The following is a 27654-nucleotide window of genomic DNA, read 5'->3' as shown; positions in this document are numbered from 1 at the left end:
CGTTATCCCCACAGTGACCATACTCACATACTCCAACGAGAAGCCATGGATTACATCCGCATCCGCGCTGCTTTCAATGAGCAGGACTCTAACCGGGACGCAAGCAACACTGAAGCATGCATGAGAGCACCAGCTGTTCCGGACGACTGTGTGATCACGCTCGCCTTAGCCGATGTGAGTAAGACATTTAAACAGGTCAACATTCACAGACAAACTGGCAAGTTTCTTCAATGACATTTTCAACCTGTCCCTGGCCGAGTCTGCAATACATACATGTTTCAAGCAGACCACCATAGTCTAATCTGTCACCCTGATCCTCAACACTGATCCTCAACCCTCAAGGGTGCGTGCTTAGTCCTCTCCTGTACTCCGTGTTCACCCATGACTGTGTGGCCAAGCACGACTCCAACACCATCATTAAGTTCGCAGACGACACAACGGTGGTAGGCCTGATCACCGACAACAATGAGACAGCCTATAGGGAGGAGGTCAGAGACCTGGCAGTGTGATGCAAGGACAACAACCTCTCCCTCAACGTGATCAAGACAAAGGAGATGATCGTGGACTACAGGAAATGGAGGGCTGAAAACACCCCCATTCTAATCGATGGAACTGTAGTGGAGCAAGTTGAGGGCTTCAAGTTCCTTTGTGTCCACATCACCAACAAACTATCATGGTCCAAACACACCAGGACAGTCGTGATGAGGGCACAACAATGCCTACTCCCCCTCAGGAGACTGAAAAGATTTGGCATGGGTCCTCAGATCCTCAAAAAGTTATACAGTTGCACCATCGAGAGCATCCTGACAGGTTCCATCACCGCCTGGTATGGCAACAGCTTGGCCTCCGATTGCAAGGTGCTACAGAGGGTAGTGCGTATGGCCCAGTACATCACTGGGGCCAAGCTTCCTGCCATCCAGGACCTCTGTACCAGGCAGTGTCAGAGGAAGGCCTTACAAATTGCCAAAGACTCCAGACACCCTAGTCACAGACTGTTCTCTCTGCTACCCCACAGCAAGCGGTACCAGAGGGCCAAGTCTAGGTCCAAAAGGCTTATTAACAGCTTCTACCAACAAGCCATAAGACTGTTGAAAAGCTAATCAAATGGCTACCTGGATGCCTCCCCTGTGCTTGATCACAGAGATTACAGTTCACATGTTGTCTGAGTGAAACACTTACATATAATTAGAGAGCCTGGATACTCAAGGTCAGCCCTTTGCATAAATGTATGTGGAACCAGCTGTAGAGGTGAGAAAACAATACTTTTCATGATTAAGAATAGTAAAAAATTCCGCTCTCATACAAAATCACTCGTCAAGAAGGAACACATATGTCATAATGTTTAATGTCATATTATCATTCGATTCAAGTTGTTGTGTACAATTTGTGTTGTTCTGTCCTATTGTCCATGAACGTGAGATAATGTAGCCCTCCAGATGACAGACATATGATTGAAGGAACATAATTGTGTTCAGGGATTATGGCGTGAAATCTGAAATCAGAAACAAAACACACTCAAAATGAACTGGTTCGTCAACATGTGCCAATTCGCTTGTATTACCTCCTTAAGTATCGCAGACTGCAACTATCATTGTCATAGACAACCTCTGTATGGTACATCCTCTGGTTCTTCGTAGGGATATGTATCCTCCATACTTTGTGATGACTTGTTGTTAAGATGCTTGAGTTGTGGAAGGTTGGTGTTGAGATGCTTTGAAATCCCTTGACCTTTCCAGGAGCAGACAAAGGAGTCTATAGCCTCAATCCAAAGGAACACAATATTTGTAAAGAGGAAGTCCAAGTGCTACAAGGTAAGAGTTCCATGTCTTTTTTGTAGACATCAGCTGGCCTGTATATTGTGCCCTCAGTGTCGTGGTGGTTTGATCCAGTTCCTGATAGTCCACCTCTGACCAGAGCACCTCTGGACCACCAGCCGTAGGCCGAAGCTGGCCTCTCTAGACATCTCCACCTCCAAACAACGACCAGTGTCTCTGCTGATTATTGGGCCGTTCTACAGAGGGAAGAGGAACAATCTGTGGTTATAATTGCAGTATTAAAAAGCAATACAGTTTTGGCAGGAGTCCTTTTTCCCCCACAAGTCATGACATTTTGAAGTTTTACCTGACTGAAGTCCCAAAGCCTTTGTGATGAGTGTGACGCTCCATCAAATTTTTTGAGACTTGGAGTCCGCCCTCGTCCCTCGTCCACCAGACACTTGGTGTTGGGCAAGAACGTAGTGGAACCCAGAGGACCAAGCTGCAAAAGCCCTTCTGAGGTGTAACGGGCCAGCTAAAAAAAACACGTCAATGCCAAGTAAACGTCAACTTCTGAAAAAATATGAACTGTTATACACAAATACTATCTTTACAGACACCTACATACAGTAGTCTTAGGACAATACAAAACATTTTAAATACTCTGTACACATAGGAATGGTACATGTTATTGTGTAATCCTTGAGCTGTCTCATGAGAAAGATCTTTCTTGATACCTTGAGTACAAAAGGTCATAGTGCCTCTTGAGCTGAACAAGAGCTGTCAACCCAGTGCCTGCTCTTTCAACAGCTGAACCACAACTACCCAGTGGAAAGGCCATCTTGAAACGAAAGATCAATCAAATCCAATGCAAGGCCTGTCCTTAGTTACTGTTGAGATGTCCAACAAACATTTGCGGTGTAATTGACTGAAATACTAATGACAATGTAGACTTGATAGATACCACAGGGATACGTGCATTTATGTATGTTCCATGCTGATGAAAGCCAAATTGTTTATGAGCGTAATGGACCATACAGATCCCTTAGGTGAGTACATGTTGTTATAAATGAGACCCAGTGATCCTATCTGTTCATTATCATTTGACATTGTGAGCTTGATCTCTATTCCATTTCACACGCCAAACGCAGCTTCAAACCAGTGAATGTCACAAGTAAGGGCACAGACGATTACAAAATCCAGGGTTGAATTATTCCCGGTGAACAACACTCAGGAAACTAGATGCCAGAGAGGATGTTGGAGCCCATCACAGGTGCTGCTGCACTGTTCTGAGTAGAGGTAACCTTGTCAAATTGCCCTGTGCCAAGCAAATTCATTTGGAATTCACTGAATTACCATGCTAAAGCAAGCTAAATGAAAGCACAAACAACCACTGTAAAGATGAACAATGGAAGGGCTTCAACGCAAATGGGTGGGGATGCATAATATATTGTGGACGTCTGCAGGGGCCAGAGTGTATGGGATAGTTATACATGTCTTCCTGAACTAACATAAGAGCTTGTGTAAGAGGATTACATTTCTATGCATTCAAGCATATAAGGTTTTAAGAACTTTTCCTGACCTGTGATGTCATGCCATGACACGGGTAGAGAGTCACGCTGTTATCCTCATTAGGTCCTTGGTCTAAGCAATAGCCACTGGCCTTGCTGTTTCGCACCTCACCATAGGTGATGGTGTCATTGTACACTCGCATCTCTGGATACACATTCTGCAAATACCACTGGAAACTATGACATTGCAATTTTTTCCTCAAGGCGATTCTCTCAGAAACATCTCCAAAATCAACTCCGGGGTTCTGTTGAGTTAGAAAACAATTCACAGCACCAAAATCAATGACCAGTTAACACGCAATTGAGCTGTAGAATATTGGGGAACTACACTCGACTCACGTTGATGGGGATATTCCAGGCCATGTAGACGTGCGATTTGTAGTCATCCATCCACACCTCGGCTGCCCTCAAGGCATTGCGCTTTGCATAGTAATCAATGTCGTTGTTGTAGGGTTTCTTGGTGCGTTCAATGTGTGCCACCCGAGCACACGGTAAAACCTCCATACTCCCCCCGCACTGCCATACCTGAGACATAACATAGACAGTTCAAGAAAGAGAAAGAGAGAAAGAAAGAAGCCTGACCACAATAGTAATAGTAACATTGTACTCTAAAAATACATCTTGTTGAGAGAGGTGCTGCCGAGGCAATTGCCCACAGACACATGGAAAGCTGTTAACACCTTGCAATTGCCCAGTTGCTAGGGCATTTTTCAGGCAAAGGGCCACCTCATTGTGTGTATGATTATACTGTACTGGTGGTGTTGCCAGAATTTTGTTTTAGAGTACCTCTTCATACTCCCGTGCATTGAGCACAGCACAGAGAGGTGTGGTAGGGTTAACAAAAATATCATTTGGCTTAGATCTCTTTTGATACAATCAGCTGTCTCTCATTGGGTTTCTGTTGTTGTGCTGTCTCCCTTTCCCACTGTCTCCATTACCTGGACCAAATGTTTTGTACTTTATTCCCCTCTCAGCGTAATAGGTGCAAACCTGGCCTCTTCTTCTCTTCCTGTCCCCACCCCTCTCTCTCTCTCTCTCCCTCCCCTTCCGTCTCTGTCCTGCTGTCCCCTGTCGCTTCCTGCACACTGCTGCTCACGTCATAACGATCATGTCGGAAGTGTGAAATAAGTCTGTGTGTCAGTGGGACGCTAGTAGGTGACTGCAGAGTTCTGGAACACATTCAGTTCTCATACTGGGACACAACTTCCACACCAACATCACTACAGACTTTTTTACAGTCAACTACGGTGGGGCAAAAAAGTATTTAGTCAGCCACCAATTGTGCAAGTTCTCCCACTTAAAAAGATGAGAGAGGCCTGTAATTTTCATCATAGGTACACTTCAACTATGACAGACAAAATGATGAAAAATCACATTGTAGCATTTTTAATGAATTTATTTGCAAATGGTGGAAAATAAGTATTTGGTCAATAACAAAAGTTTCTCAATACTTTGTTATATACCCTTTGTTGACAATGACAGAGGTCAAACGTTTTCTGTAAGTCTTCACAAGGTTTTCACACACTGTTGCTGGTATTTTGGCCCATTCCTCCATGCAGATCTCCTCTAGAGCAGTGACGTTTTGGGGCTGTTGCTGGGCAACACGGACTGTCAACTCCCTCCAAAGATTTTCTATGGGGTTGAGATCTGGAGACTGGCTAGGCCACTCCAGGACCTTGAAATGCTTCTTACGAAGCCACTCCTTCGTTGACCGGGCGGTGTGTTTGGGATCATTGTCATGCTGAAAGACCCAGCCACGATTCATCTTCAATGCCCTTGCTGATGGAAGGAGGTTTTCACTCAAAAACTCATGATGCATGGCCCCATTCATTCTTTCCTTTACACGGATCAGTCGTCCTGGTCCCTTTGCAGAAAAACAGCCCCAAAGCATGATGTTTCCACCCCCATGCTTCACAGTAGGTATGGTGTTCTTTGGATGGCACTCAGCATTCTTTGTCCTCCAAATATGACGAGTTGAGTTTTTACCAAAAAGTTCTGTTTTGGTTTCATCTGACCATATGACATTCTCCCAATCTTCTTCTGGATCATTCAAATGCTCTCTAGCAAACTTCAGACGGGCCTGGACATGTACTGGCTTAAACAGGGGGACACGTCTGGCACTGCAGGATTTGAGTCCCTGGCGGCGTAGTGTGTTACTGATGGTAGGCTTTGTTACTTTGGTCCCAGCTCTCTGCAGATCATTCACTAGGTCCCCCCGTGTGGTTCTGGGATTTTTGCTCACCGTTCTTGTAATCATTTTGACCCCACGGGGTGAGATCTTGCGTGGAGCCCCAGATCGAGGGAGATTATCAGTGGTCTTGTATGTCTTCCATTTCCTAATAATTGCTCCCACAGTTGATTTCTTCAAACCAAGCTGCTTGCCTATTGCAGATTCAGTCTTCCCAGCCTGGTGCAGGTCTACAATTTTGTTTCTTGTGTCCTTTGACAGCTCTTTGGTCTTGGCCATAGTGGAGTTTGGAGTGTGACTGTTTGAGATTGTGGACAGGTGTATTTTATACTGATAACAAGTTCAAACAGGTGCCATTAATACAGGTAACGAGTGGAGGACAGAGGAGCCTCTTAAAGAAGAAGTTACAGGTCTGTGAGAGCCAGAATTTTTTTTTCTCATTTTGTCTGTCATAGTTGAAGTCTACCTATGATGAAAATTACAGGCCTCTCTCATCTTTTTAAGTGGGAGAACTTGCACAATTGGTGGCTGACTAAATACTTTTTTGCCCCACTGTATCTCAGTTATAGTGTTAGAAAGAAACGGAATTCAAATGGGTCCAGGCTTTTGGGAAATAACTTACAATTTTTTGGTGCACTATAAAGGCATGGGTTTGTTATTCAGCAGTATACCAGGTGGTGTGGTGCAGGATAACTTCCATCCATATTCATGCAAACTGGTCTCCCTATATGCTTAGAGCCTAATGATTCCTTAATGATCTCAGCAGAGCCAAACAAAACATGCAGGGAATTTAGTCAGAACAGACCCATATGTTTTAATAACAAGCCATTGATGCCAAGTCACACATTTTTTTAGGACCTAAGTTAAATGATCGGATTGAATATTCCATTCTGTTTGATAGTAAAACTGACCCTGTATATAGTGTGCTTACTTTGTTGTGTTCTTCTTATTTCTTATTTGTATTACTTGTGTGTTTTTGTTCTGCCTTTTGTTATGTTTAGTACTACATTGATATAGATTACTGAATTGTTGGGTTTAGAGCTGGCAAGAAAGGCATTTCACTGTACTTGTGCACGAGACTTAAAACTTAAAACTAAACTTGTTTTGAATCATACTTCAGATAATGGCAGCCTATCCCTTTTTAAAAGATATTGAAATCTATTTGGATCAGGGCCAAAATATATAGACAGATTTGCTGCCGTTACATTCATATTAAATCCCACCCACATCCTTTTTACTGTGACAGAGCTTAATTGAACTTCATGCATCTCTTACAGCACACAAACACTTGAACTCTCCAGTCACAATTACATAATGATTTTCTTGCTTTATAATCACATTGTCACGCCCTGACCTTAGAGAGCTTTTTATGTCTCTATTTTGGTTTGGTCAGGGTGTGATTTGGGTGGGCATTCTATGTTCATTTTTCTATGTTTTGGTATTTCTTTGTTTTGGCCAGGTATGGTTCTCAATAAGGGACAGCTGTCTATCGTTGTCTCTGATTGGGAACCATACTTAGGTAGCATTTTCCCACCTGTGTTTTGTGGGTAGTTGCTTTCTGTTTAGTGTTCTGCACCTGACAGGACTGTTTCGGTTTCCTTTCTCACTTTGTTATTTTGTTCAGTGTTAATAAATATCATGAACACTTACCATGCTGCGCTTTGGTCCGATCCTTCATGCACCGACGACCGTTACACACATTGTAATGGCTAACACATAATGGACCACAGAACATACTGTATTGATTAGTTCTTAGAATAGGAGTGGTGCTGGGGGCTGCATGGCCTGGGTTAACCTCTACATCGCCAGAGGAACAGAGGAGGAGTAGGATAAGGGTACGGCTAAAGGCTATAAGAACTTGTCGTCTAGTGCGTTCAGAAAGGAGCATATTTCTGGGTGTGGAAGAATAGATTACAGGTATAATGTACAGACAAGGGTATGGTAAGATGTGAGTACAGTGGAGGTAAACTAAAGGCATTGACTGACGAAGAGAGAGGTTTTGTCTCTAGAGGCACCAGTTAAGCCAGGTGAGGTCACCGCATGTGTGGGGGGTGGGAAAAAAGGGCTATCTAAAGCATATTGGGCAGGGCTGGGGGCTCTACAGTGAAATAAGACAATAATCACTAATCAAAACAGCAATAGACAAAGGCATATTGACATTAGGGAGAGGCATGTGTAGCCAAGTGATCATACCGTCCAATGAGTAACATTAGGTGAATCAGGGAGCCGATTCAGTGGTCGCTACTATGCTAGGCGAGCTGGAGACTGCGATTCAGACAGGTAGTGGGCCGGGGCTAGCAGATGGGCCTTTGGCGATGTCAGAACGGAAGGGCCTGTTGAAACCACCTCGGACGATTACGTCAGCAGACCAGTCATGATGGATTGGCGGGGCTCTGTGTCGGCAGTAAAGGGTCCAGTCCAATTGGCAAAAGAGGTCTTGTAGCCCAAGAATTAGCTGGTGGACCTCTTCGGCAAGCCGCGTAATGGGCCTAGCTCGAGGCTAGCTCAAGGCTAACTGGTGCTTGCTTCGGGACAGAGACGTTTGCCAGGGGTAGCCACTCAGATTGAAGCTAGCTAGCTGTGATGATCTGGTGTAAAGGTTCAGAGCTTGCGGTAGGAATCCTGGTAGAGAAAAAGCAGTCCAATATGCTCTGGGTTGATATCGCACTGTGCAGACTGGCAGGTATTGACCGAGCTGAGGCTGGCTGGTGTCCGAGTTAACGGTGAAGAACGCTAGCAGTGGCTAACTGACTACTAGCTAGTAGCTAGTTAGCTGGCTAGCTTCTGATGGGGGTTCCGGTTCTAAAGTATAAAAATAGCAGATCCGTACCACATTGGGTGAGGCGGGTTGCAGGAGAGTATATTCAGTCCGTAGATGGAAAGTGAGATTAAAATGTATACGAATAAAAACAAGGAAAACAATATATAAAACTATATTTACACGGGACAAGACACAACACACGTCCGACTGCTACTCCATCCGTTACACACATTGTAATGGCTAACACATAATTGACCACAGAACATACTGTATTGATTAGTTCTTAGTTTAAGCATGTACCACTTAGAAACTTACCCTCATGCCCAATTCAATGTTCTCTCCTCCATACACCTCCATGCCTGGGTCTAGAAGGCCAATCTCTTCAAAGTATTCTCTGTTCACCACAAAGGAGCAGCCAATCATGGCAGGGGTTCTGAACGGAGAAAGAACAGATTAAGGCCTAGCGGCCTACCCTGTAGAAGCGAGTTGGAACATCTTGTATATTTTAAGAACATGTTTTTCAAGCCCACGTTTTCTGTTTATAGAAAACAATTTCTTCACTGTTTATTCTGTTGCAAAGTGGGATTCAAATGGATTTCATTGTAATTTCTTTGTCAACGATCAACACAAAATACTCTAATGTCAAAGTTGAAGATAAATTCTAACATTTTTTTTGAGTAATGAAAAATAAAACACTAATATACACTATTATATAAAACACTAACATGTTGGAAACACCTTTGGTAGTGATTGCAGCTTGAGTCTTCTTGGGTAAGTCTCATAAGAGCTTTGCACACCTGGATTGTGTCTGACCAAGTGGTATGTCGACACCTGCTCGTCGAACATCTCTTTCCAAAATCCCCCCTTTGCTGCTATAACAGCCACCACTCTTCTGGGAAGGATTTCCACTAGATGTTGGAACATTGCTGCGGGGATTTGGTTCCATTCATTTGGTTCCATTCAGCCACAAAAGCCTTATTGGGGTCGGTCACTGATGTTGGGTGATTAGGCCTGGCTCTTAGGTGGCGTTCCAAATCAAATCAAATTTTATTTGTCACATACACATGGTTAGCAGATGTTAATGCGAGTGTAGCGAAATGCTTGTGCTTCTAGTTCCGACAATGCAGTAATAACAAGTAATCTAACTAACAATTCCAAAACTACTGTCTTGTACACAGTGTAAGGGGATAAAGAATATGTACATAAGGATATATGAATGAGTGATGGTACAGAGCAGCATAGGCAAGATACAGTAGATGGTATCGAGTACAGTATGTACAAATGAGATGAGTATGTAAACAAAGTGGCATAGTTTAAAGTGGCTAGTGATACATGTATTACATAAGGATACAGTCGATGATATAGAGTACAGTATATACGTATGCATATGAGATGAATAATGTAGGGTAAGTAACATTATATAAGGTAGCATTGTTTAAAGTGGCTAGTGATATATTTACATCATTTCCCATCAATTCCCATTATTAAAGTGGCTGGAGTTGAGTCAGTGTCAGTGTGTTGGCAGCAGCCACTCAGTGTTAGTGGTGGCTGTTTAACAGTCTGATGGCCTTGAGATAGAAGCTGTTTTTCAGTCTCTCGGTCCCAGCTTTGATGCACCTGTACTGACCTCGCCTTCTGGATGATAGCGGGGTGAACAGGCAGTGGCTCGGGTGGTTGATGTCCTTGATGATCTTTATGGCCTTCCTGGGACATCGGGTGGTGTAGGTGTCCTGGAGGGCAGGTAGTTTGCCCCCGGTGATGCGTTGTGCGGACCTCACTACCCTCTGGAGAGCCTTACGGTTGAGGGCGGTGCAGTTGCCATACCAGGCGGTGATACAGCCCGCCAGGATGCTCTCGATTGTGCATCTGTAGAAGTTTGTGAGTGCTTTTGGTGACAAGCCGAATTTCTTCAGCCTCCTGAGGTTGAAGAGGCGCTGCTGCGCCTTCTTCACGATGCTGTCTGTGTGAGTGGACCAATTCAGTTTGTCTGTGATGTGTATGCCGAGGAACTTAAAACTTGCTACCCTCTCCACTACTGTTCCATCGATGTGGATAGGGGGGTGTTCCCTCTGCTGTTTCCTGAAGTCCACAATCATCTCCTTAGTTTTGTTGACGTTGAGTGTGAGGTTATTTTCTTGACACCACACTCCGAGGGCCCTCACCTCCTCCCTGTAGGCCGTCTCGTCGTTGTTGGTAATCAAGCCTACCACTGTTGTGTCGTCCGCAAACTTGATGATTGAGTTGGAGGCGTGCGTGGCCACGCAGTCGTGGGTGAACAGGGAGTACAGGAGAGGGCTCAGAACGCACCCTTGTGGGGCCCCAGTGTTGAGGATCAGCGGGGAGGAGATGTTGTTGCCTACCCTCACCACCTGGGGGCGGCCCGTCAGGAAGTCCAGTACCCAGTTGCACAGGGCGGGGTCGAGACCCAGGGTCTCGAGCTTGATGACGAGCTTGGAGGGTACTATGGTGTTGAATGCCGAGCTGTAGTCAATGAACAGCATTCTCACATAGGTATTCCTCTTGTCCAGATGGGTTAGGGCAGTGTGCAGTGTGGTTGAGATTGCATCGTCTGTGGACCTATTTGGGCGGTAAGCAAATTGGTGTGGGTCTAGGGTGTCAGGTAGGGTGGAGGTGATATGGTCCTTGACTAGTCTCTCAAAGCACTTCATGATGACGGAAGTGAGTGCTACGGGGCGGTAGTCGTTTAGCTCAGTTACCTTAGCTTTCTTGGGAACAGGAACAATGGTGGCCCTCTTGAAGCATGTGGGAACAGCAGACTGGTATAGGGATTGATTGAATATGTCCGTAAACACACCGGCCAGCTGGTCTGCGCATGCTCTGAGGGCGCGGCTGGGGATGCCGTCTGGGCCTGCAGCCTTGCGAGGGTTAACACGTTTAAATGTCTTACTCACCTCGGCTGCAGTGAAGGAGAGACCGCATGTTTTCGTTGCAGGCCGTGTCAGTGGCACTGTATTGTCCTCAAAGCGGGCAAAAAAGTTATTTAGTCTGCCTGGGAGCAAGACATCCTGGTCCGTGACTGGGCTGGATTTCTTCCTGTAGTCCGTGATTGACTGTAGACCCTGCCACATGCCTCTTGTGTCTGAGCCGTTGAATTGAGATTCTACTTTGTCTCTGTACTGGCGCTTAGCTTGTTTGATAGCCTTGCGGAAGGAATAGCTGCACTGTTTGTACTCGGTCATGTTACCAGACACCTTGCCCTGATTAAAAGCAGTGGTTCGCGCTTTCAGTTTCACACGAATGCTGCCATCAATCCACGGTTTCTGGTTAGGGAATGTTTTAATCGTTGCTATGGGAACGACATCTTCAACGCACGTTCTAATGAACTCGCACACCGAATCAGCGTATTCGTCAATGTTGTTATCTGACGCAATACGAAACATCAATTCATCCCAAAGGTGTTTGATAGGGTTGAGGTCAGGGCTCTGTGCAGGCCAGTCAAGTTATTCCACACCGATCTCGACAAACCAGTTCTGTATGGACCTCACTTTGTGCACGGGGGCATTGTAATGCTGAAACTATCATGACACAAGGCGAGACCCAGATGCAGACACAGGAGCCAGATGGTTGCAGTTTTACAGTATTTATTAATCCAATAGGTTAAGTCAAGAGAATGGTTGTGGACAGGCAAAAGGGTCAAAACCAGTTCAGAGTCCGAAAGGTACCGAAGGGCAGGCAGAGTCAAGGTCAGGGCAGGCAGGATGATCAGGCAGGCAGGAAAGTAGTCCAGAGACAGGCAGGGCTCAAAACCGGGCAGACTATCAAAAAGAGAATAGCAAAAGGAGTACGGGAAAAATCATGCTGGTTGACTTGAGCTTCAAGTTCCTTGGTGTCCACATCAACAACAAACTAGAATGGTCCAAACACACCAAGACAGTCGTGAAGAGGGCACGACCAAGCCTATTCCCCCTCAGGAAACTAAAAAGATTTGGCATGGGTCCTGAGATCTTCAAAAGCTTCTACAGCTGCAACATCGAGAGCACTGCCTGGTACAGCAATTGCTCGGTCTCTGAACGCAAGGCACTACAGAGGGTAGTGCGTACGGCCCAGTGCATCACTGGGGCTAAGCTGCCTGCCATCCAAAAACAACACAGAGGTACACATAAACAAACGTACAGTCAATAACACAATAGAAAAATCTATGTACAGTGTGTGCAAATGTAGAAGATTAGGGAGGTAAGGCAATAAATAAAATATATAATATTTAATAAAATAATTACAATTTAGCATTAACACTGTAGTGATAGATGTGCAGATGATGATGTGCAAGTAGAGATACTGGGGTGCAAAAGAACAAGAAGATAAATAACAATATGGGGATGAGGTAGTTGGGTGTGCTATTTACAGATTGGCTGTGTACAGGTAGAGTGATCGGATGTTGTAGTTGGGGATTGAAATGTCAGGATTTTTGGTGGCCTTCATAAGCCAGAATTCAGACATGGCTAGGACATCAGGGTTGGCGGAGTGTGCTAAAGCAGTGAATAAAACAAACTTAGATAGGAGGCTTCTGATGTTAACATGCATGAAACCAAGGCTTTTACGGTTACATAAGTCAACAAATGAGAGGGCCCGGGGAATAGGAGTGGTGCTGGGGGCTGCATGGCCTGGGTTAACCTCTACATCGCCAGAGGAACAGAGGAGGAGTAGGATAAGGGTACGGCTAAAGGCTATAAGAACTTGTCGTCTAGTGCGTTCAGAAAGGAGCATATTTCTGGGTGTGGAAGAATAGATTACAGGTATAATGTACAGACAAGGGTATGGTAGGATGTGAGTACAGTGGAGGTAAACTAAAGGCATTGACTGACGAAGAGAGAGGTTTTGTCTCTAGAGGCACCAGTTAAGCCAGGTGAGGTCACCGCATGTGTGGGGGGTGGGAAAAAAGGGCTATCTAAAGCATATTGGGCAGGGCTGGGGGCTCTACAGTGAAATAAGACAATAATCACTAATCAAAACAGCAATAGACAAAGGCATATTGACATTAGGGAGAGGCATGTGTAGCCAAGTGATCATACCGTCCAATGAGTAACATTAGGTGAATCAGGGAGCCGATTCAGTGGTCGCTACTATGCTAGGCGAGCTGGAGACACTGCGATTCAGACAGGTAGCGGGCCGGGGCTAGCAGATGGGCCTTTGGCGATGTCAGAACGGAAGGGCCTGTTGAAACCACCTCGGACGATTACGTCAGCAGACCAGTCATGATGGATTGGCGGGGCTCTGTGTCGGCAGTAAAGGGTCCAGTCCAATTGGCAAAAGAGGTCTTGTAGCCCAAGAATTAGCTGGTGGACCTCTTCGGCAAGCCGCGTAATGGGCCTAGCTCGAGGCTAGCTCAAGGCTAACTGGTGCTTGCTTCGGGACAGAGACGTTTGCCAGGGGTAGCCACTCGGATTGAAGCTAGCTAGCTGTGATGATCTGGTGTAAAGGTTCAGAGCTTGCGGTAGGAATCCTGGTAGAAAAAAAGCAGTCCAATATGCTCTGGGTTGATATCGCACTGTGCAGACTGGCAGGTATTGACCGAGCTGAGGCTGGCTGGTGTCCGAGTTAACGGTGACGAACGCTAGCAGTGGCTAACTGACTACTAGCTAGTAGCTAGTTAGCTGGCTAGCTTCTGATGGGGGTTCCGGTTCTAAAGTATAAAAATAGCAGATCCGTACCACATTGGGTGAGGCGGGTTGCAGGAGAGTATATTCAGTCCGTAGATGGAAAGTGAGATTAAAATGTATACGAATAAAAAAAAGGAAAACAATATATAAAACTATATTTACACGGGACAAGACAAAACACACGTCCGACTGCTACTCCATCTTGTAACTAGTACAATGGCGGCGAGCTTTACACCACTCCAGCCGACATTGTATATCATATCATATCATTTTGACAATATCGCAATATAATTTTGCGCTAGTTGGCTGTACCTGCACCAAAACTCCAGTATTTTTCCTTCATTGCTTGATCATCTTCTTTTTAAATGGGGAGCCAATTTGTTTTCAGCACTTTTATTTCAGCAAACTCATTTTCTCATGGCTCTCTCTTGTGCTGTACCTTTACAGCAGACATATGGTGAGCAGAATAAAATCAAAGCAATAAAATCATAGTATGAAATCGCAATACATATAGAACCCTGAGAATCTCAACACATCATATCAGCACATAAGTTTCGTAGTATTATTGTGAGGTCCCTGGCTATTCCCAGCCTTAATCCCTAAGTATACCTTCCTGTGATAGAGCTCAATTCAGAAGGACGACTACATCTTTGTGTCTGGGTGCTTTAATACATCATCCAGAGCATAATTATTAACTTGGCCATGCTTAAAGAGATATTCAGTGTCTGATTTGTTATTGTTATCCATCTACTAATCATTGCCCTTCTTTATGTAGCTTTCGAAAAGCTTGTTGGTCTTTGTAGTTGAATCTGTGCTTGAAATGCAATACTTGACTGAGGGACGGACCTTACAGTTGTTGATGTATGGGGGACAGAGGAAGGGGTAGACATTCAAAAATCACATCAGCCCCTATTATTTCACACAGAGTGAGTCCATATAACTTATTATGTGATTTGTTGAGCCAAATTTGACTTCTGAATTCATTTAGGCTTGCCTAAAAAAATGGAGGGCGAATACTTATTTAATTTGTATTAATTTCAAAGAATGTGTCGAATTTTCTTTTCACTTTGATATTATGGAAGATTTTGTGTAGATCAATGACAAAAATTACAATTAAATCTATTTCAATCCAACTTTGTAATGCAAGAAAATGTGAATAGAAGTGGTGTAGATTATCGATAGGCAATCTATTGCAGAATATTACATCAGACAACTGCCCCAATAATGTCCTAGAAACATACTGTACTTTTCCCATACCTGATGGGGGCCGTCTCATCTCCTCTGTCCTGCCAGGCCTGGGGGGGTGTGATGTACATACACCAAAGGCCCCAGTTGTAGCCATGGGCCGCGTTGGCATACCGCTGCACCTCAAACGTGTTGTACTTGATGTTGTCGATCGACGGTAGAATAATACGTGTTCGATCCTCCCTGATTCTGGTTAGGATTGGCTCTGCCCTGTCAAAGGAGGAAGGGAAACGCATTTTAGTCAAATATTTTCTCTATAAATATTCTAAAGGTGCTTGAGATGTTTACTGGTAACTTCATGCTGTTCATGCTGACATGATAGGAAAAGCATGACAGTAAATCATGTTTCTGTCATCTCATCTGTTCCCAGGGGGAAAATGGGGCCACCACAGTCTGTTCAAGTGTTTAATCATCTTCATCAAAACATCCTGAATCCTCACTGCTAGCAGAGGAAGGTACTGTACAGTTCTCATCTTCCCTTACACTTGACAGCTTATTTTCCATTTCACATCCGTTCCAGAGAACAAAACCAAATAAATAGTCATTTATGTACGGTAGCTAGCAGTTCTATGTGTTACAACTGTAGTGAAACACTGATGGCCTCACATGTGAGTCGTTCCATCTCAAAAAGCACAAGAAAGAGGATTTCGAGACCCACCATCTCAAAATGCTCTGAAATTGTTTCTGTTTTTAGAAACAGATAAGATGAGCATTTCTGAAACATTATTTTGTTGAAATATAATTTGATCTCTGAGAAATTAAGCTAATTGATTGCATGCAAATTGTCCATTTTATACTTGTTTTTGGATTGGGATTGGCATGGGGTGTACAGGGGTGCGTGGGGGGCTTTTGCTCATGTCTTTGGATTCTTCATGTCTTACTCATTGTTTGAAAAAAGTTTGGACCAAATTGGATGTTAAGTACTATACTTAGATAATATTATATGAATCCTACAAATTAAAATGGACAATTTGTGTGCAATCAATTAGCTTAATTTCTCAGAGATCAGATTATATTTCAACAAAAGAATGTTGCAGGAATGCTAATCTTATCTGTTTCTAACTACAGAAACAATTTCAGATGGTGGGTGTCATGGCTTACTGAAATGACATGGAACGACCCATGGGCTGCGTGGTGTGTTCAATAGTTTTTCCGTGTAAAACTTGACTGATGCAATCAGATATCATTTCCATTGTGGATATAGCTTTTGCAATATGAGTGCAGTTAAGGAGTCGACCTTTCACCGCTGCAATATCATTTTTAGAACAAATAGGGTTCACTTCTGAGAGAGTGTCACCTTGCCTGAATGAATTCCTCTTAAAGTGGTGTGGTGAAGATGGATTGTGGTGACTACTGTACCTCCTTGTCTTTCCATCACTGAGAGAAAGGAATACCTCTGATTTGCAAATAAAAATGCTCTTCTTGTCAGATGCACAAACACTGTCAGCAGATCACAGTGTAATGCATTCCAGGTTTAAAATAGTACAGTATATAGCTAGATATTGGAGGACAAATGGCACCTCAGTGTTGGGAGGAATCTGCATCTGATTGATGATAATGCATGAGACTATTTTAAACTCCTTTTCAAGTGTCAATCTGAGGGGAAATAAGAAGCTGTTCCTCACCATGCTGTGTTGAACTCAACATGTGCGTCAAAGAAGCCAACAACTGGTGCAGTGGCAGCTTTCCAGCCAAGGATTCTGGCCCGTATAAGTCCCTCCCGTCTGCTATTTCTCACCATCTTCACTAGGCCTGGGTACTGCTTATTCACATACTGATCCAGATTCAGCTTTAGCTCCACTACAACAACAAGAATAATCAGGTGTTGCAGCTCAAACTAGAAAACCATAATTTCAAGTCTCTCTCTCTCTCTCTCTCTCTCTCACACACACACACACACACACACACACACACACACACACACACACACACACACACTGTAAAAGCCCTTGTCTTACCACTGTCACTGTTGTCATCCACCAGGATGATCTCCTTGAGGATGTGTGCAGGTGTGTGATTGACCAGGCTGTGGACTGACCGTAGGATCACTGACAAAGCCTCGTTTACAAAGATGAACACCACCGTCATCTGAGGGAGGTCATCTGGGTAAGTCATCAGCTTGCACCTGTCAACACAACTTAGTGAGAAGCTGTCACATCAGTACCCTAAACTCATAATGCTTTATTATGTTACCTTCTGGTTTTCAAGCTGTGAGGGCAGGGTTTAGGACCTACTTTTTCGGCCTGTAGTCAGGAATGGATCTATCCAGTGGGATTTGATTGCTCAGCTGTGCGTTGTAGCCGTACTCTTCGTACTTTCCCCCATCTGGGTCGCGGACAGGGTTTCTCAGAGTTGCAGGGGTCCTGGCCTGCCCCTGTCCCTGGCCCACTCGTCCCTCCAGTACCCCCACCGTCTTTCCCAGACCTGTGGAAAGTCAGAGGAAAATGTCAGACTCATTTTGCAAACTGTCTGAGGTGCCTCTGGATCACAAAAGCAAGCAAGCTGTTACACTTTTCATCTCAATGTGTGTCATTTGAGCTGTCTCTTTTCCCTCGAGAACGTAAACAACAGTGAGCATCTAGATTCATTAGAGAGTTGGCAATTGAAGTTTAGACAAGATAAATCATTGACACGTCTACTGTCTGCAGCACCTTGTCTGTGAAGTTATAATAGGTAATCTTAATAAACTCCCAGTCTGACTGACAAACAGGATAGCCAGGGAGAAAGGAAACTGAAGGCTATTATTATTCACCTAGACTTTACTGGTGGGAAGTAATAGACAGGGGGACAGGGGACAGGATGATTGACTTGTAATGTGAGAAGAACGTCTTATGCTGTCAGTATTACAGCAGGACCTGGCATCTTGCTAATCCAACTTCTGAACTGATTATGCATTTAAACACTGAATTATGAGTGTCTTAGTCAAAACATTGGGAATGAGTTCAAACAATTATTGGTTGAATAAATTGATTGAATTAGCTTGTCCCTTGGGGGGGGGGGGGGGGGATTTTATAAAGCAAATGCATCAGACAACACCACATTGGATAAGGAAGAGGAATTAGTAAATGTGATATAACCATCAAACCTGCTGCAAAAATGTCCCCAACTGGCTTTTATTATATTACTGACCTCCTGATATATACAGTGCCTTGCGAAAGTATTCGGCCCCCTTGAACTTTGCGACCTTTTGCCACATTTCAGGCTTCAAACATAAAGATATAAAACTGTATTTTTTTGTGAAGAATCAACAACAAGTGGGACACAATCATGAAGTGGAACGACATTTATTGGATATTTCAAACTTTTTTAACAAATCAAAAACTGAAAAATTGGGCGTGCAAAATTATTCAGCCCCCTTAAGTTAATACTTTGTAGCGCCCCTTTTTGCTGCGATTACAGCTGTAAGTCGCTTGGGGTATGTCTCTATCAGTTTTGCACATCGAGAGACTGACATTTTTTGCCATTCCTCCTTGCAAAACAGATCGAGCTCAGTGAGGTTGGATGGAGAGCATTTGTGAACAGCAGTTTTCAGTTCTTTCCACAGATTCTCGATTGGATTCAGGTCTGGACTTTGACTTGGCCATTCTAACACCTGGATATGTTTATTTTTGAACCATTCCATTGTAGATTTTGCTTTATGTTTTGGATCATTGTCTTGTTGGAAGACAAATCTCCGTCCCAGTCTCAGGTCTTTTGCAGACTCCATCAGGTTTTCTTCCAGAATGGTCCTGTATTTGGCTCCATCCATCTTTCCATCAATTTTAACCATCTTCCCTGTCCCTGCTGAAGAAAAGCAGGCCCAAGCCATGATGCTGCCACCACCATGTTTGACAGTGGGGATGGTGTGTTCAGGGTGATGAGCTGTGTTGCTTTTACGCCAAACATAACGTTTTGCATTGTTGCCAAAAAGTTCAATTTTTGTTTCATCTGACCAGAGCACCTTCTTCCATATGTTTGGTGTGTCTCCCAGGTGGCTTGTGGCAAACTTTAAACGCCACTTTTTATGGATATCTTTAAGAAATGGCTTTCTTCTTGCCACTCTTCCATAAAGGCCAGATTTGTGCAATATACGACTGATTGTTGTCCTATGGACAGAGTCTCCCACCTCAGCTGTAGATCTCTGCAGTTCATCCAGAGTGATCATGGGCCTCTTGGCTGCATCTCTGATCAGTCTTCTCCTTGTATGAGCTGAAAGTTTAGAGGGACGGCCAGGTCTTGGTAGATTTGCAGTGGTCTGATACTCCTTCCATTTCAATATTATCGCTTGCACAGTGATCCTTGGGATGTTTAAAGCTTGGGAAATCTGTTTGTATCCAAATCCGGCTTTAAACTTCTTCACAACAGTATCTCGGACCCGCCTGGTGTGTTCCTTGTTCTTCATGATGCTCTCTGCGCTTTTAACGGACCTCTGAGACTATCACAGTGCAGGTGCATTTATACGGAGACTTGATTACACACAGGTGGATTGTATTTATCATCATTAGTCATTTAGGTCAACATTGGATCATTCAGAGATCCTCACTGAACTTCTGGAGAGAGTTTGCTGCACTGAAAGTAAAGGGGCTGAATAATTTTGCACGCCCAATTTTTCAGTTTTTGATTTGTTAAAAAAGTTTGCAATATCCAATAAATGTCGTTCCACTTCATGATTGTGTCCCACTTATTGTTGATTCTTCACAAAAAAATACAGTTTTATATCTTTATGTTTGAAGCCTGAAATGTGGCAAAAGTTCGCAAAGTTCAAGGGGGCCGAATACTTTCGCAAGGCACTGTAACCTGAGGATCATGGGGTATAGAGATTTCTTCTTGGGACTGCTTGTTTTGTGCAGCAAAAAAAAAAGAGGTGATATTTCAGGATAACTAGTTTGTCCTCTACACTTTTTTGCAGCAAGGTTGAGACCCATTAATTTGGCTGACAGCATCCATCCTCCTAAACTGCTTTGTGGTGGAGTCCAATTAAGCTCCTCAAAGAGAATGTTGTTAACTATTTTAGGTGCTAAAAAGATGGGCCATGGACCCTTCTCTTTAACCCTTCTCATGGAGAGCTGGATGTGCAGGCTTTTGTTCCATACAGTCCTCTAAAACAAATCTGATTCAGCACCTTATTAGTGTCTCTCCAGTAAGAGTGTTGGCCACCTCTATGTGAGAATGATGTTCATTGACTACAGCTTAGCGTTCGACACCATAGTGCGCTCCAAGCTCATCACTAAGCTAAGGACCCTGGGACTGAACACCTCCATCTGCAACTAGATCCTGGACTTCCTGATGGGCTGCCCACAGGTGATGAGGGTAGGCAACAACATATCCACAATGCTGACCCTCAACATGGGGGCCCTTCAGGGGTGCGTGCTTAGTCCCCTCCTGTACTCCCTGTTCACCCATGACAGTGTGGCCACACACGACTCCAACACCATCATGATGTGTGCCGATGACACGACGGTGGTAGGCCTGATCATCGACAACGATGATACAGCCTATAGGGAGGAGGTCAGAGGCCTGGCAGTGTGGAGCCGGGACAACAACCTCTCCCTCAACGTGAGCAATACAAAGTGGCTGATCGTGTACTACAGGAAAAGGACGGGGCTATAGTGGAGCAGGTTGAGAGCTTCAAGTTCCTTGGTGTCCACATCACTAAGGACCTATCATGGTCCAAGCACACCAAGACAGTCGTAAAGAGGGCACGACAATGCCTATTCCCCCTGAGGATGCTGAAAAATTTGGCATGGGACCTCAGATCCTCAAGAAGTTCTACAGCTGCACCATCGGTTGGTTACATCACTGTTTGGTATGGCAACTGCTCCACATCTGATTGCAAGGCGCTATAGAGGGTAGTGTGTATGGCCCAGTACATCACTGGGGCCCGAGCTTCCTGCCACCTAGGACCTCTATGCCAGGCGGTGTCAGAGGAAGGCCTTAAAAATGTTCAAAGACTCCAGCCACCCAAGTCATAGACTGTTCTCTCTGCTACCGCAAGGCAAGCGGTACGGGACTGCCAAGTCTGGGACCAAAAGGTTCCTTAACAGCTTTAACCCCCAAGTCATGAGACTGCTGAAAAGTTAATTAAATGACTAACCTGACTATTTGAATTGACCCCCTTATTTTATTTGTCTTTTTTTTTCTTTTTTTTTTTTTGCACTGACTCCCTTGCACTGGCTCTATGCACACTCACTGGACTCTAAACACACACTCACAAATACTACACTGACACTCAAGCACACAAAACAGACACACACATGCGTATTGATGTCACACACACACACATACGTTCACATTCCTTCACACTCTTCACATACTCTGCTGCTACTCTCTGTTTATTATCTATTCATTGTCACTTTATCCCTACCTGCATGCATATATTACCTAAATTACTTTGACTAACCCGTACCCCTGCACATTGACTTGGTACCGGTACCCCTTGCATATAGCCCCATTATTGTTATTCTATTGTGTTACTATTTTATCCTTTAGTTTATTTAGCAAATTTGCATTGTTGGCAAATAAGTATTTCACCGTAAGGTCTACTACACATGTTGTATTCGGATCATGTGACAAATAATATTTTATTTTATTTGATCTAGTAACAAACAAACAAATGTCTGGCCAATCACATATTGCATATACAGTAATAGTGTTAATTATCTGGAATGCAATTTTATATAAAACATAAAGTATAACTCTCCATATGGATTCGACTAGGGATCATCAACTCGATTTTTTTCTTGAGTGAATGGTCTGGGGGCCAGAAAATAATTACAAATCATTTATAGACTGCACATTGACCGCAAGAAGCCCAAACAAATGTCATATTTGACTAAAACAGAATCATTTCAGACCTTGCTTACGATCACATATCTCTCTCTGTATTATGCGTGGGAATTAGGGTTGCAATGGGTCGGAAACGTTCCGGTAAATTTCCATCGTTTTTCTGGACATTTTCCAAGGGAAGTTAAGCCCTGGAATTTGAGGAATTTTGCTTAAATTCATCAAAAAAAGTTAGCTTATAACAGTGAACCTTTTTATGGGATACACATAAGGCAATTCTAGGTCTTGTGGCATATTTTGGTGAAACTATCCCCAACTCAATTGAATAGCGACCCTCTGCATGCACAGTACATTCTTCCGTCACATGTACAGCTGATTCTCAAGATCTTGCACACTAATGAGATGCTATTGAGCCCACACTACTACACTGTCTGAGCCAAGGACTACATGCTTTCTGGTAAGTTTTGATTACAATACTGGGTGGGGTGAATACAGTGCCTTGCGAAAGTATTCGGCCCCCTTGAACTTTGCGAACTTTTGCCACATTTCAGGCTTCAAACATAAAGATATAAAACTGTATTTTTTTGTGAAGAATCAACAATAAGTGGGACACAATCATGAAGTGGAACGACATTTATTGGATATTTCAAACTTTTTTAACAAATCAAAAACTGAAAAATTGGGCGTGCAAAATTATTCAGCCCCTTTACTTTCAGTGCAGCAAACTCTCTCCAGAAGTTCAGTGAGGATCTCTGAATGATCCAATGTTGACCTAAATGACTAATGATGATAAATACAATCCACCTGTGTGTAATCAAGTCTCCGTATAAATGCACCTGCACTGTGATAGTCTCAGAGGTCCGTTAAAAGCGCAGAGAGCATCATGAAGAACAAGGAACACACCAGGCGGGTCCGAGATACTGTTGTGAAGAAGTTTAAAGCCGGATTTGGATACAAACAGATTTCCCAAGCTTTAAACATCCCAAGGATCACTGTGCAAGCGATAATATTGAAATGGAAGGAGTATCAGACCACTGCAAATCTACCAAGACCTGGCCGTCCCTCTAAACTTTCAGCTCATACAAGGAGAAGACTGATCAGAGATGCAGCCAAGAGGCCCATGATCACTCTGGATGAACTGCAGAGATCTACAGCTGAGGTGGGAGACTCTGTCCATAGGACAACAATCAGTCGTATATTGCACAAATCTGGCCTTTATGGAAGAGTGGCAAGAAGAAAGCCATTTCTTAAAGATATCCATAAAAAGTGGCGTTTAAAGTTTGCCACAAGCCACCTGGGAGACACACCAAACATATGGAAGAAGGTGCTCTGGTCAGATGAAACAAAAATTGAACTTTTTGGCAACAATGCAAAACGTTATGTTTGGCGTAAAAGCAACACAGCTCATCACCCTGAACACACCATCCCCACTGTCAAACATGGTGGTGGCAGCATCATGGCTTGGGCCTGCTTTTCTTCAGCAGGGACAGGGAAGATGGTTAAAATTGATGGGAAGATGGATGGAGCCAAATACAGGACCATTCTGGAAGAAAACCTGATGGAGTCTGCAAAAGACCTGAGACTGGGACGGAGATTTGTCTTCCAACAAGACAATGATCCAAAACATAAAGCAAAATCTACAATGGAATGGTTCAAAAATAAACATATCCAGGTGTTAGAATGGCCAAGTCAAAGTCCAGACCTGAATCCAATCGAGAATCTGTGGAAAGAACTGAAAACTGCTGTTCACAAATGCTCTCCATCCAACCTCACTGAGCTCGATCTGTTTTGCAAGGAGGAATGGCAAAAAATGTCAGTCTCTCGATGTGCAAAACTGATAGAGACATACCCCAAGCGACTTACAGCTGTAATCGCAGCAAAAAGGGGCGCTACAAAGTATTAACTTAAGGGGGCTGAATAATTTTGCACGCCCAATTTTTCAGTTTTTGATTTGTTAAAAAAGTTTGAAATATCCAATAAATGTCGTTCCACTTCATGATTGTGTCCCACTTGTTGTTGATTCTTCACAAAAAAATACAGTTTTATATCTTTATGTTTGAAGCCTGAAATGTGGCAAAAGGTCGCAAAGTTCAAGGGGGCCGAATACTTTCGCAAGGCACTGTATATTTGATATGACATTCATTATTTTTTTGTTAACTAGTAAATAGTAGCCTACAGCAAAGTGTGTTTTTAAATAATTTCTAACTTGTTAACAATTTCTACTAATTAGTTTTTGCTACCATGTGGGTTTTAGATTGCTTGAGCCTGCTAACTGAGCCTGCTTCCATACATGTTTCATTTTAAAACATTTATCTTACAAATGAGTTGTTTAATCTAACTGCTTAACTCTCATTTTATCTGTACATGAAATTATACTTGGATTTTTTTACTCATCTTTTTCCACGGGCACTTGGGAACATATTTCCAAAATGAAAATCACTTGGAGCTGATTTGCTGGTGTTTTTACAGTCGTTTATGTCAAACAATAAAACATTTGACAAATAAAATCACCCAAGGGCCAAGTTCGGCCTGAGGGCCGCCAGTTGGGGAACCCTGAATTAGACTTTTATAATGCTGTTTTTTTGGAGAAAAACAGAGCCCTTTGTCTGGGTTATTTTTAATTATGTAAAAGCAGATTAGACATTTAAGCTGAAAGCGATGCTAGGAGTGGATCTATAATGGATGAGGTGGATGTGGGCCAGGTTGATCGGTTATTCCAATTTAAGAGAATGACAATACCCATGGGTTGTACAACAGCTGAGATGTGGCAAATCAAATAAATACTGTAACATGCATGATTTACTCAGTCGCGGCACTATAAAAGTAATTCATAAAGCACTGATGTGGAGTGAAATAAAGTTGCACCAAGCTGACTTGGTGTTCATGATCACATGGATCAATCATTTACCGTTCAATTTATGGTAGACCATGTCCTCAAGATGCTCAAGCCTCTGAAGAATAGCTTGCTTCTCCACAAAGTTATTAACTTTCCCATTTCTGCGGTTAGATCTTTGCATAGTGGTCCTGCCGTTCTTCAGGAGTTCATCTGAGCGATCCTGAATTCTGCAGTAAACCGAGAACAGTATAATACCCACAAACATGCAGATGTTTAAAGTCAACAAAGTTTTTATCTGCCGTGCGCCAGCCATGAAACCGAAGGGAAACCGACAACACCTACCCGTGATAGAAAAACATGCCCAATCCAAGTTTGGTGACCGATCTTTGCTTATGTGTATAAAGCACGTATCGTCATCATAGCCACCTCAGTGCTCCCGCGCAGAAAATTAGATATCCTGTCATCAGCACCAGTTTCGCCGCAAAGATTATAGTAGGCAAGAAGACTGTATATAATCAACCCAAATTGAATCTCATTGCCATTCCATTGCACAGGTTATCCTCTCCAAAGTGGTCCCCCCCTCCAACCAACTGCTTACACTTACACCCCCAACCAACTGCCAAATCGTTAGAAGACAGAATCTCTCCCTCAATTGAGCGAACGTGGGCTTGTTTTCCACTTGCCAGTAGTAGGCTCAAATTGATGACAAAAGAAGCGAGAGTAGGTATTATCCCTTCTGGTTTCACTCAGTCACCCTTCTTGACGATTTTAAAAAAATCACGAAACAAAAAAAATACCAAGGAGTTACTGATGAGACATGAATGTCATCCTTACTCGCAGTTTCTCATGGTCGCTTGATGAAGACTGTTTAGAAGCTATAGATAAAAGGGCCAAGGTATGTCCGATATCGCGCGGATGCTCTCTGCGTCTGTACAGAGAGATAAAAGCATTCCTGTTACTGGTCTCTCTCTCATATCGAATTGTATTAGTCACATGCGCCGAATACAACAGTTGTAGGTAGACTTTAGCGTGAAATGCTTACTTACAAGCCCCTAACCAACAATGTAGTTTCAAAAATACGAATAAGAATGTCCCCCTCTCTCTCTCTCTTTCTCTCTCTCATGGAGAGCCCTGTTACAGTCAGTGTTGAAAGCTGATCAATAGTTGTTTTAATAGTTTTAACCAGTTGAGGTAAAAAATAAATAATAATCTGGTGCAATTTGTCACCAAATACTTTCAGCAGCTCTGACTTTATATAAAATTCCAATTGTATTTAAATGTTTATTAGTTTGTCATCTATTGTGAACTCTTGTGATCTAAACCTATTTCCCTTATTGATTAAGCAAGGTAACATGACTTGGCCTACTTCCATCATCAAGAAACTAAGCCACCAAGGTCAGTCAAGGATGTTTGGTGTGCTTTCTAGGAAACACCATGAATAATGCCAGGAAGGTACACAATGTCATTCTGTGGAGTTTTGCTGATGTGGTTTTTCGCTGTACAGTTATTTCCCAGGGCACCCCACATAAAGCAGGCGGGTGCTGAATGTGCGTTGCTATAATTACACAATCCACCCCGGAGGCCCAAACTGTTCCTCAGGGCAACGGTCAACAGTCTAGACCAGGTGGGAGGGTTAGTGGGGCCTCAAATCATATAGAATAAATAAAGCTTGTCCCAGAACATCCAACGATAATAAACACCAATGGAGAGAGAATAAATATCCCCACCCACACATAATCATTATCACATGATGTGTACAATTGCATAATTCCTTGAATAATAAAATACATATCATCAAGACCTAAAGTATATTGCAGTAATAAAGGACTGACGCCAGCTGTTAAATAATGCTACAGTAGCATTATGCATTGAAGAAGCTGCAAAAGAAAATCAAGAATGAAGACATGCATGTTTTCCAGGGCCCAATACTTGCAACACTTCTATTTACTTGGTCAAAGTGATCCATGAACTGTCATGGTCTGAGCACATTCATTTCATCTTTTCAATCTGATATGTGGATCTGACAAATCCCTTATTTGCATCTAACAACATGAGCAAAACTGTTATTTGCTTGGTGAAATTGATTATGCAGACAAACCAAATCATCCATAGAGAATATTAATGTACAGCTTTACATCCATCAGCATAAACCTGACTTCGTAAGATGTTTTATATTCGGGGTAAAAAGTGCTGAGGGCAGGTTAATGTTTCTAACAAAAGTTGATTTGTGACCAAAACAGTATTTCTTTTCAGCAAAGTGACAGGAATGAAAATGTCTGCACAGAACAGAAATGCCAACTGATAATATTTTCTTACTTGATCATGCGTTAAAGGGCACAGGACAATAGGTCAAATCAGGGATCATCAACTAGATTCAGCCATAATTATAAATGATTTGTAGACTGCAAATTAACCACAAGAAGCCCCAACAGATTGTTTTCCTGCCAGTTGGAGTACCCTTGGCTAAGGCCACTAATCTTCCATTAAACTTGTTATTGATTGAAAAACCCACTGACCTTTAGCCACATAAAGTGTTTGTTAAGATTTATTTGACACTAGCAAAAGCCAGCCTGTCTGCACATTTTAAAGTTGGTTTTCCATTTCTACCTTAAACCATTCGAGAGCAATAGCCCAGCCCTTCCATCTAGTAGCTATTCTGTGAACCAACACTACACATCATTGCTGAAGAATAACCCCATTGAAATCCACAACACCCAGAATATATTGCTTAAAAAGATACAGCAGAGGTGGCACTGGGGATGACTGCCTGATTCTCTCTCTCGCTCTATCTAATTGGCCTTCCCAGTGAATCAATCCAAACACATTTCCCAGGCAATCCTGCGTCTGTATTAGCAACTGTCTAAAGCCATCTCATCCAACTGAGAGCCTGAGGCTGCCTCCGTGTCAGACACCCTCTCT

General features: G+C 43.2%; 1 protein-coding gene across 2 annotated transcripts; it reads right to left on the bottom strand.

Annotated features, from left to right (window-relative positions):
- Positions 1 to 1331: 1331 nt before the first annotated feature.
- On the bottom strand, positions 1332 to 25756 carry LOC110523733 (polypeptide N-acetylgalactosaminyltransferase 9). 2 transcript variants are annotated; one of them, XM_021602693.2, is made up of 11 exons: positions 25078 to 25755; positions 24808 to 24962; positions 17372 to 17561; positions 17096 to 17262; positions 16763 to 16937; positions 15150 to 15347; positions 8590 to 8707; positions 3665 to 3850; positions 3337 to 3570; positions 2122 to 2289; positions 1332 to 2011 (listed from the first exon to the last, which is right to left on the bottom strand). In XM_021602693.2, exons 1-11 carry the CDS (start codon positions 25092 to 25094, stop codon positions 1865 to 1867), a joined length of 1755 nt encoding a protein of 584 aa, XP_021458368.2. In that variant the 5' UTR covers positions 25095 to 25755; the 3' UTR covers positions 1332 to 1864. The 2 variants fall into 2 exon arrangements, with proteins under 2 accessions (XP_021458368.2, XP_021458367.2); XM_021602692.2 differs by having other exon boundaries at positions 24808 to 25756.
- Positions 25757 to 27654: the final 1898 nt, after the last annotated feature.

The sequence above is a fragment of the Oncorhynchus mykiss genome, chromosome 5, assembly GCF_013265735.2.
Source record: "Oncorhynchus mykiss isolate Arlee chromosome 5, USDA_OmykA_1.1, whole genome shotgun sequence".
NCBI classification, from domain to species: domain Eukaryota; kingdom Metazoa; phylum Chordata; class Actinopteri; order Salmoniformes; family Salmonidae; genus Oncorhynchus; species Oncorhynchus mykiss.
The sequence above is the reverse complement of the archived record's forward strand: the minus strand, read 5'-3'. Positions and strand labels throughout refer to the sequence as shown.

Excerpts from the sequence above, each read along its gene's own strand:
- LOC110523733 (XM_021602692.2), bottom strand. The coding sequence starts at position 25,048 with ATGGCTGGCGCACGGCAGATAAAAACTTTGTTGACTTTAAACATCTGC. Across the intron at positions 8,708-15,149 it reads GATGAGACGGCCCCCATCAG|AACCCCTGCCATGATTGGCT; the intron begins GTATGGGAAAAG and ends TTCTCCGTTCAG. Across the intron at positions 3,571-3,664 it reads CCTGGAATATCCCCATCAAC|AACCCCGGAGTTGATTTTGG; the intron begins GTGAGTCGAGTG and ends CTAACTCAACAG.